At 34.9% G+C, this 11092-nt stretch overlaps 2 protein-coding genes across 2 annotated transcripts; one reads left to right on the top strand and one right to left on the bottom strand.

Annotated features, from left to right (window-relative positions):
- Window positions 1–2186: 2186 nt before the first annotated feature.
- LOC149942928 (toll-like receptor 6) lies at window positions 2187–6303 on the top strand. Its single transcript, XM_090179832.1, has 5 exons — window positions 2187–2268; window positions 2731–3003; window positions 4000–4152; window positions 4231–4439; window positions 6018–6303. Exons 1-5 carry the CDS (start codon window positions 2206–2208, stop codon window positions 6118–6120), a joined length of 801 nt encoding a protein of 266 aa, XP_090035958.1. The 5' UTR covers window positions 2187–2205; the 3' UTR covers window positions 6121–6303.
- A 188-nt stretch (window positions 6304–6491) lies between these two features.
- LOC149942927 (uncharacterized) lies at window positions 6492–7705 on the bottom strand. Its single transcript, XM_090179543.1, has 5 exons — window positions 7600–7705; window positions 7064–7140; window positions 6888–7004; window positions 6636–6695; window positions 6492–6569 (listed from the first exon to the last, which is right to left on the bottom strand). The coding sequence occupies exons 1-5, from the start codon at window positions 7703–7705 to the stop codon at window positions 6555–6557; spliced, it is 375 nt and encodes a 124-aa protein (XP_090035669.1). The 3' UTR covers window positions 6492–6554.
- Window positions 7706–11092: the final 3387 nt, after the last annotated feature.

Genomic DNA, 11092 nt, shown 5'->3' with positions numbered 1-11092 from the left:
CCTTTTGTTTATTTGGATATATAAACTGTAGAAATTATAAAATTTAATAAAACTTAAATAACTGGAGCAACCCCCATTTTCCCTGTACGGTAATACTCCTACAGATGGACGGAAGTACAGTACTTACAAGGAGACTACCCGAGGTGGTTATCTCCGATTTGGTTCAAACTCGGGTGGTAAGTAGACCTTCATGTAACTTGAAAATCCCTAAAAGGGTGGACAAGAATGGGCAACCAAAAATGTTTTTCACAACTTAAAAAAATGATTTTCTCTATGAAAATTAACATGGGAAAATATTAAAAAAGGTTCATCAATTAGATACATAATTCAGATCATGGCTAAATCTGGTACCTTTGGACCAATAAACGTTAATTTTGGTAAATATGAGAAAATATACATATATTGGGTAAATACGAGTAATCAGTTTTTAAGTTGTGAAAAACATTTTTGGTTGCCATGGAAAAATGAAAGCCCATTATTGTCTACCCTTTTAGGGATTTTCAAGTTACATGAAGGTCTACTTACCACCCGAGTTTAAACCCAATTGGAGATAAACACCTCGGGTTGTCTCCTTGTTCGTGAAGAATTTGCTTTTCTCAATGAAGCTGGCGCAACTGCGTTAAGGCGGCGGAAAAATTCTAATTTAAACTAATTATATTTATGACCAATTAATGACTATTATTTTTAATCGGATTTTTTAATCAGTAACTAATAACGCTGCCGTTCCTTTAATACCAATATTAAAAGATTATCAAGAATCAAGCAAAATAGTTTATTTAACAAATTAATTATTTAAAAACCCCGTTACCCATTTGATTTTACATCATTTTTCACGTAGACGACTCGAATTCGAACTCAAGAAAAAGCAACTGTCACAGCTCGTAAACTTGAAGGAAATTTCTTTCTTTAACTCAAAGTTGCAAATAAAATTGTCCAAAGGAGTTTTTGACGGCCTTTATCTCCTCGATTTCTTGGACTTGCAAAACACTGGCTTGGTTTACATCGACGAGTACGTTTTCGAAGATTTAAAGAAATTAACTAGTCTTCATTTGTCAGGAAACGCTCTGTTGAAACTAGAGAGCAACGTTTTCAACGGACTAAGCAATTTGAAATCGTTGTACATCGATTCCAACAAAATATCTCTGGATTTACACCAATCAAATCCACTTCGCCATCTGGAAGCCATTGAACATATCACCCTTCGTGACAACAAAATTTCGGTAATTAGGTGCTATATACGACTTGTATTAATGAAACGCAAGGTTATCCCACAGAAGGGAGTACCTTTGGTGATAAAATAAGCTTTGCTTTGGCGTAGGCTTGGATGGGGGACGCTGGGGTAAGTGCTCCCTTAAATGTCATGTTGTTTGAACAATTTCTTTAAAAGGGAACGGTCAAGCTTTAACCAGTTAGATAGCCCTATAGACCATTAAAACCTAAAATTAGGGCGAAAACCACATCAAAAAATATTGAGTGGTTAATTTTTAATAAAATAAAGAAATTTCGGGAAATCGAAAAGCGCGCGTCCGCCGCGACACCCGGTGAGAAGTCGGTGAGACAGAAAAACAACGTAAAAGCGCGCGCTGCTGAAGACGCAAAAAATTTGTTTTGCACGCGCGGCGCGTTCCAGTTATAAGAGACCTAAGCCTAAATTGCGCGATTTTAAAAGTTTGGATAGTTCGCAAATCGCTCATACGGGGTTAGGGGCGCTGGCGGCAGCGCCTAAGATGGCGGCGAAATTCCAAACCCAAACACCTGGCGTTATTTTTCGTTTCAACATTTTAGGCCAAAAGCTAGTTTTCCAGACAAAAAAAGGTACGTGTTAGTATATTGAACGTCTTGTTAATCTTTTGATACGGAAATAAGGCCATATTTGGAAAAGCTTGGTCGTTCCCCTTTAAGTCAATTGCGTACCCATCCCTACCAAAATTCAAGTTACGCTAATGAAGTTTCCTTTCAATTATATTTTGATCATTTAAATTGTGTCGATAAACCAATTCGTAAATTTCAAAAACGTTTAAAATTTACTACAATTTAAATTTTCAGATTCTATCGAAAAATTTATTTTCTGAACTGAATTTTCTGGAATTAGTTTATTTGGACCATAATTTAATTGAGACGTGGGACTATGACGTCTTTCCTCGCGGAAAACTACTTCGAGTTATTCAACTTAAGAATAACAAAATTACTAGCGTATCTGCTCAAATGTTGGAAGAATTTTCGACATTGGAAAATTTAACATTGGAGGGAAATCCATTAAATTGCTTGGTAATTATTTTTATTGTTTTTAACCGAAATTTCAGAGCCTAAACTTAAATATTATAAGTTTATTTAAGAAATTTAAAAATGCTGATTTAGGCTTAGCTGAGTGTACATACAGCTATGCACTTTTTGATCAACGATCCAATTATATTTGTACAAATTTATTTTTCTACAATATAGGATATTTTGAGGTTTACACCAAAATATCTTAGTTAAAATTTATTCACGGAAGGCGGAAATCGTTCGATAATAAAAATAATATATGGAACAGGTAAATTAATATAGTTTATTTCCAAGAAACTCTATAGAAGTAGCTCGTGAAAAACACTCACCTGAAAGTGTAAATTTTGTCCAAAAATGTTGATGATGATTATTAGACTACTTTTAGGATACATTTACGTATCGTTGGTTCTATACTATTCCAAATCGAAAAGCATGATCTCTTTATAACATAATTTTATCGTGCAGGATTGCGATGTCCAAAAATTTCAACGATGGTTGATGGACCACCCGGACATATTGCTGGACCCACTTAAACAGGGCTGCTTTGTCAACGATACTACCAAAATTAATTTTTTCAACGTCACAACTAGTGAAGACCACTGTTACGGAGACTCCGTTTACATTCAAAATTATTTGATCGTGTCTGTCATTTTAGTATCGGTTATTTTCTTTACCGCATTTGGCGGTTACAAAGGACGGTGGTACCTGACGTACATTGCTTTACAATTCCGAAATAAAGTAAGTAACAGCTAAAGTAAGTGGCCCTAGCCGTTTACCAGATAACTAAATATTGTTAAATTTAACGTGTAGTGTACGAAAACAATAACTGGGCCGTGCAAGGGGCTATAGCTAAAAAGAAACTTCTTTATTTAGTAGTAATAACAAACAAGTGGACGACCAGACAGCGGCGAACTAAAAAAAACTCCGAGGTAGAGATAAAACAATACACTCTTTTTAGAAACGTTTACTGGGCGCCGCCATTACCGTCGAGACAACCATCGAGCAAGCCCTCTACCACAGAAAATTTCTTCCCCCAAAACCGGTTTTTTCATCACCCTCCCCGTAGACTGTAAGGTAATGGCGGTCGGTTGGGGAGGCGCGTTTAAGAGTCTATAGAGAGGAGCGTTCACGTGACTGAATTTATATAAACAAATATCGTTCTTTCTTTAGCGACCGTTTCGCCATCTAGCGTTACGAGTCCAACATAAATATATAGCTTTAACAAATATAATTATTAAGCCTGTGCAATAATGATGTAAGGGAACCTATACTCGTGCAGACGGAGCCTCATTCCGCACAGACTAAACGTTCTTACATATTTTGTGTATATATCTCTAATTACTGTAAGAAACAAGTGATCGAACGAGCTTGCCATCTTTCCCCGCGCGTTTATACGCGTACAAATTTTATACGCGCACACAGATTATTTAATTCACTCGAGTTGAAACCACACGTGTACATTTCATAGCATTGGATCGATAGGCTCCAAAAGTCATATTATCAAATCCAAATACGCCTTACGAATGTTACTTTATAATTTAAAGCTTTATGATGAAATTATAACTGAATAGGTTAGTATTGGTTACGTCATTTAAAAATCAAATAGTCTTTATGACGATTAGAAGGGGGGAATTAGAAAAGGTCTATTTCTAACGTTACTTAATTTGTGGACAAAACCATATCGGATTGTCGAGTAAATTAGTGTAATTGACCGAAATATTGTTTTTTTGAAAGCTTTCGAAACACCAAGAAGTCGATCAAAGAAAATTCCAATACGACGCCTTTATTTCGTATAGTAACGAAGATTCCGACTGGCTTTCGCGAGACTTTCTGCCTAATGTAGAAAATAAATCTATTAGACTGTGCTTACATCAAAGGGATTTTCAAGTATGTATATTAAAGGCCACGTCAGTGAAGAGTGGCCCTTCAATTGCCGTGATAGTAACGTATTCCTCGTGTCATCAGGTCGGAGTTCCCATTACAGACAACGTAATAACGGCCATTGAATCGAGTCGGAAGACCGTTCTCATTGTTTCGAAGAATTACGTGAGAAGCGTTTGGTGTTTGCTCGAAGCTCACTTGGCGCAACTCACGCTGAAAGAGGAAAAAAGAGATGACATTGTGCTGGTTCTACTTCAAGGTGTACCTAGAAAACTTATGCCCAACAACTTAAGGTAATGCAGTCGAGAAAAAAACATAACAATTTTGAAACATTAGCTGAACGTCTGGTCGTTAAAAATTCCAGGAGCTTCTTGATAGTCTTTCAAATATTCCTTAGCTGAAATTTTTTAATTTTACCGCTTCTGGTTATTTTATAACTGTTCTGGGTCACCACGCTTACAAGGAGAGTACCCGAGGTGTGTATTGCAGATTTTGTTCAATGTCGGCCGTAATGCAGACCTATATGAGATAGGAAATTTCCAAAAAGCCGACGTTGCACTACCCATTCGATTTTCCATGGCAACCGAAAATGTTTTTGACCACTTAAAACAAAAATACGATTTTTTTTCCTTATTTTTCCCAAAAAGTGTTACAAATTTACCCCAAAAATATTCCAATTTACCCAAACTTGATGACATTAACCTAAATGTGCTCCAAATTACCCATTTCGTGATTTTCAAATTTAAAAAATTTCGTAGCACATTTAATTTTTAAATGAAACAAAGCAATTAAAAATTAAATTAGGGTTAATTTTAATTTTTTCCTTCATCACTATTTCAATAACTTTACAACCACAAATCCGATTTGAAAAATGAAACCAGATTTGGTTTCCGAATATTATGACGCTTCGAACAAGCGTAGACACGACAAATTTTATTTACGTGTTCATGACGTCATTTTGGAGGGGTTTGGCTATTTCCGGCTTTGCTCGCGCCCTAATTATGGTAGGGCATTAACTTTCACTGCATATTATTTGCGTGAGGGTATTCTTTCATAAAAGCCCTCATTCTACCTAAAATATAAATAAAATGGCTGTCAAGAGAAAATGGCCAGAAACTTTTGATTGGGACTGTTGCAAGTGCGCAAGTAAATTAACTTTAAAATGACTAAGGGTAGGTGCAAGAAAATTTAACAGATTCTTATACTATGTGACGGACCTGTAAAATGCATAGCATAAAGTATGGTTGATTCCGGCAACTGAAGGAGTGATAAAAGTATGCTACGGGAAGCCGATTCACATCTATCGAAGTATGTTAATTTACGTAATTCAAAAGGTCGTTCAGAAGCGCCTCCATTGAACTAAAGGTTCTTCAATATTGTACATTTAATCCGATAATAACGTATGCTTAATATTCTTTATATAACAACAACCAACACTTTCTCTAATATCGTAGTTTACTCATGAACATTTTAAACACTGTTATGTTAAGATCTATTTCGTACGCATTATTTATATTATATTTTAATTATTGCAAACTTAACTATAATGGTGAGTAGGGATGTATCGGCCTATTTTTTTAATATATGTAACGACCAATATCGGCTTAAACGAAGCCGATATTGGCCGATACCGGTAACAAAAAGGAAAAACGTTTAAAAATAAGAAAATTCTCGATTAACTAAATAATGATAATATTTTATTTAATTCGCCGCGCCACGTACGCCAGACTTCCAAAGCTAGATCATACCTCTTTTAGAAAGGGGGTTACGAGTGTAAACAAATAAAAAAACAACGATATTCGATTTGTGATAGAAAATACGTCGATATTATATCGGTGTTTCCCTAATTGGTAGTTTCATATTTTTTGCAGGCATCTAATTGGCACCAGAACTTACATCGCTGCGCCTCGAAATAAAGAGGAAGATAAGATCTTCTGGGAAAAAATAGTCAAAGCTATTGAACCACAATTTTAGACTTACCTGGTTACTTAACAACTTTGGGAGAAGTGAGAGGGAAGATTCCATCGGGTGACAGCGTTGGAAGTACTTCTAAGGGGTTCATTTTATCCTGGTTCAATCAGGCATCACAACGAGATACGTTAATTTTAGTAGGTTTTATTGGTTACCATATTTAGATCTACGTGTATTAACTTTAACTAGGGCTATTTGCTGTATTACAATATTAATTCAAGAATACATCGGATTTGATTATTTTTTTACCCATTTTAACTTAATTTTAAATTTCAAAATATAAATGTTTTATCTTAAAATTTCAAAGCCAAGAAATGTTTTAGACTTCTTCTGAAATTGGCAAATTACAGAGTTCCCTTACTAATTAATAAACACCGTTATTTCATAACCTTTTTATTTTTTTTTAATGGAAACCTTAATTTTTATCTGTCTTCGAGCTATTTAATACATTCCTGTAAATAGATTTATAATTAAGCAATATTTTAAAAGCAAATGTGAGACTGCATAAGCAATATTACCTCTATTATTTTTGGGTCGGCGGAAACTCCATTATTAACTAAACAGCGAACCAGTTTTGGCTGAAATTGGTACAAAGAATTATAATTATTACTTTAGAAAACTGTGGCGGCTTAGCAACATAATTCCTGAAAACTGTCGCTTTGTGAGTTATTGAAATATTTCTTTTCAATTTTCAATTGGGCCTACCATTGTCTTAAATTCGAGCTGTGCATTTATTAAATCTAAATAAAGGATTAATGAAATTTGCTTACTCCATTCTCGGTTTGAAGAGGGTCGCACGCAGCTGTGAAATCGATCGTTAAATCTTCATTCGCATTATCACTTAAAAATGCATTGCATGGCTTTCCCATTTGAATGAGATCGGTAATCTGAGAAATTCTACTGCTTTTCTATTTACAATATAGGTGGCACAGTTTATTTAACTCACATGTTCAATCAAACCTGGTTCCTCAACAGCTTTACAGTTCTTAAAGGAATTTCTATCAGTTTGACTAGTGTCTGTCCCTATGTTATGTAAAACATATAGAAGATAAGCACCTGAGGTTTAAAACGGGAACGTCTGTGGGTCTTAATTTTTTAAATGAACACTCGTAGTTCAATATCCGATTTTTGAATGTTTTCGGAAAGAAAAATTATAATTTTTTCAGCTTAATTTTAAATTTAAATTCATCAAATGAGTGAAAATGGTGCTATTTATAATTCCAATTCTTTTGGGAATGCCAAAATCTTCTTAATTGTAACTGTTATTTGCTAATAATCGCCATAATACTAAAACAGAGCGCCCGTGAGTGAGTTTTGAAAAGGTTGGAAAAACACCCCGGAAATAAATATCTATTGATATTCACTACGGTGTTATTTTAAATCAAATTTATTTATCTGCACATTTAATTATTTTGATAACAACCGGCAGTATGAAATTTAACTTAAGAATAATTGAATCATTGTGATAATGAAAAGTCTTACCACACCCTGCTTTACGAAGCAAATCTATTAATTGGGATACTTCCTCGTCGCTTAATGAGTCTCCAGGTCCTGGCTCTCCATTTGCTCGTAATAAACTCAATAACATATATATGATGTTAAATTGAATAAAATAGAAATATTTAATAGTCATCGTACTTTTTAATTATGAGATGGATATATTTTCTATCAGCTATTGGTAATGTCGAGCTCTTGACTTGGTTTGGCAACGCGTTGTTCCTCTTTATAACAGATGGTATATATGCGAGCGCACTTAATGTATTTTGCATGTACTGGGATGAATAAATTTTCGTTTCACTACGTCGTAACGTTTTATAAAAGGGCGGATAGTCGCGAAATGTACGTGTTTAAATCGAAAATGTTGGGAAATTTACTTTTGACATTGATATGTATGCTGAATATCGAAAAACACGTTAAGCAATAAAATAACCTTTGCAATATTTTGGTATCAAGTGGATGAAGTAGAAGATGTTCTGAATAAACACATTTTTAAACCATTGAAGTTAATAACTTTTATACCAAAAATATCGAAGAAAGGTGCTATTAAAAATATTTAGATGTTCATAACATTTCCAGAAAAGTTTGTTTTCCTCAATATCACGAGTTTTAAAATTGGTCTGAAATTAGACATTTATTGGTGGTTAAAGTTTTCTTACATTGACAAATAGGTTTGTTAAAGGGTCAGACCACCGTTTGAATTTTGATATTAAATAGGGCTGAATATTTTGTCTTGACGTACGGAAAGGAGGGGCTACTCGCTTTTTACCCAGATTGATTAAACGCTGGTGTAGCCCTTTAATCTGGAAATGTGATATTCAAAATAGAAAAAAATTCAAATTGTGAATAACTTTAAAAGTACCAAACTGAAATTATTTCTTAGTGTTAGATCGTAATGTATTTATTGGGGGAAATAGGCCTTTGATAAAAGAGGGACTATGATCCCCTGCTTTATCGACTCGTCTGCGCGTATACATAAACCGGGCTCTGTTTAACTTTGCATACGTCCTCCTACTTAAACTTAGTGGAACTTTAGTTTTCTTATTTTTAAATCAGAAAATCTATTTTTTAATTACGTTACTATGCCTTCGTCCAGAATTAAACCTAGGTTATGTGCTGTATCTTTATGTAATCAAAATACAACTAAGGATAGCCAAGACAAGAAGGTAACTTTAGCCCTAAGTTTCAGTAAACATTTAATGTTGTTGTTAAAACGAAGAGCTTCGCCAGATTTGACTGAAAAATATTCCGTAAATTATCTGCAATCTGATTTCGAAACAAATGTGCAAATTTGAATTAGAATATTGAAAGCTGGAAGTGTGCCATGGGATTCAAACTTATTAGTTACAGAACTAAATCAAGATTTCCAAGACCCTTAAGACATTAATGGTGGCTCATCAACGACGTAAAAAGAGTTGAGCATTCACGCGGAACATAAAATACAAATTGATACATGTAAATCTATGTTAAGGACAACATAATACGTAAAAGTTGCTGACAAAGATATTAATTGGCACTCTGAAGAGATTGATTCACCAGTAAATCTGACTGAGCCCAATAGTAGTCTAGGCCATAGTTCAAGCTTGGGATCTTCCACTTTAAAACATCAGGTTTCCGCCTTCTCACTCGATACCTCTAATAAAGATGGTTGTATGAATTTATCACTCTTCATCTGTTAGTACCCCATTATCTCGGAGAAGTCATTGATCAAAAATTGACTCCACAAATTCATATCTCTATGAATAGCGGTGATGATCCAATTAATATTTGTTAGTCTGCTTTCCCTGATTCATGTACTTGTATCTGTGAAATGCATAGGCATTATAGCAATGAGAATGAAAAGCTGAGAGAAAAAATATAAAAGCTTAGAAGTTAAAAAAGCCAATGAACGTAAAATTACGACTAAGTTAAAGATTGAAATATCAAAGCAAAAGAGTGAAATTAAAGTCCTTCAAACACGTATTATTAAAATATCTGTAACAAATAAAGGACTGTCAGAAACTTTACAAAAACAAGTGATGAATATCGAATCGATTAAAGACAAAGGTGCAAAAGTACAGTTCGTCACCGCATTTAAAAACTATCAAAACTTCCTAACTTTAAAGGGGAACGGTCAAGCTTTAACCAGTTAGATAGCCCTATAGCCCATTAAAAACTAAAATTTATGGCGAAAACCGCATCAAAAAATATTGAGTGGTTAATTTTTAATAAAATAAAGAAATTTCGGGAAATCGAAAAGCGCGCGTCCACCGCGACACCTGGTGAGAAGTCGGTGAGACAGAAAAACAACGTAAAAGCGCGCGCTGCTGAAGACGCAAAAAATTTGTTTTGCACGCGCGGCGCGTTCCAGTTATAAGAGACCTAAGCCTAAATTGCGCGATTTTAAAAGTTTGGATAGTTCGCAAATCGCTCATACGGGGTTAGGGGCGCTGGCGGCAGCCCCTAAGATGGCGGCGAAAATTCAAACCGAAACACCTGGCGTTATTTTGCGTTTCAACTTTTTGGGCCAAAAGCTATTTTTTCAAGACAAAAAAAAAGGTACGTGTTAGTATATTGAACGTCTTGTTAATCTTTTGAAACGGAAATAAGGCCATATTTGGAAAAGCTTGGCCGTTTCCCTTTAAATTTTGGTTCCCCATGAAAAATGTTGAAACAACAGAATTTGGACGGCCAAGAAAATTAAATCCCATCGACCAATTTTTCATGGTAATGATGAGAATAATACCAGGGTTTTTTGTGGAAGATCTCGCTGACAGATTTGGTATATCAAACGGTACAGTTAGCAGAATAACCATTTCATGGATGCAAAATATTCCTCTGCGGGGGCATAGAGATGATGGAAGACTATTAGAAAACGAAACAAATGATCGTGAAAATATAGTGAGTAACGAGGGAAACTTTAGAGCTCTTCTAAGATTTAGAATCGACGCTGGAGACTTGCAACTAAAACAGCACATTGAGATCACTAAAGTGAACGCCACTTACATAAGTAAAACAACGATCTTATTACATGCTGTGAAGCAGTGGTGTTATCAAGAATACTGAAGTAAATTAAAGAATCTCGTTATTACAGCATGATCTTCGATGAGACTACGGATCACCCAACTGAGTTTAGCTTCAAAATATGTCAATGGTGGCGACTATTTCACGAAAGATTTTTAGTTTCGTTGACATCCATAAAGACAATGATTGTAGTAGCAACATTGACGGTGAACCTGAAGAGCGCAGGATTACTGGTGAGCTATTGGGTACTGAAGAATTTCGGTTTATTTCTTCCCGTAACAATTTTAATTTTAGGAGAGCGTTTGATTTTAGCGAATCGGACTGAAACAATCCACTAAACTATCGTTTGATCGAATTGGTGAAATAACTAGTGAAACAGAGTCTATTTAAAACCGAGAAAAGCAACTTTATTTTTTGAGAACCTTTATTTTTTACAAGGTGAACGCTTTGGCGTCCAAAAATGCCTTAGCTTTCT

This window comes from Leiobunum rupestre, chromosome 6, assembly GCF_980474605.1.
Source record: "Leiobunum rupestre chromosome 6, qqLeiRupe1.1.hap1, whole genome shotgun sequence".
NCBI lineage: Eukaryota > Metazoa > Arthropoda > Arachnida > Opiliones > Sclerosomatidae > Leiobunum > Leiobunum rupestre.
The sequence above is the reverse complement of the archived record's forward strand: the minus strand, read 5'-3'. Positions and strand labels throughout refer to the sequence as shown.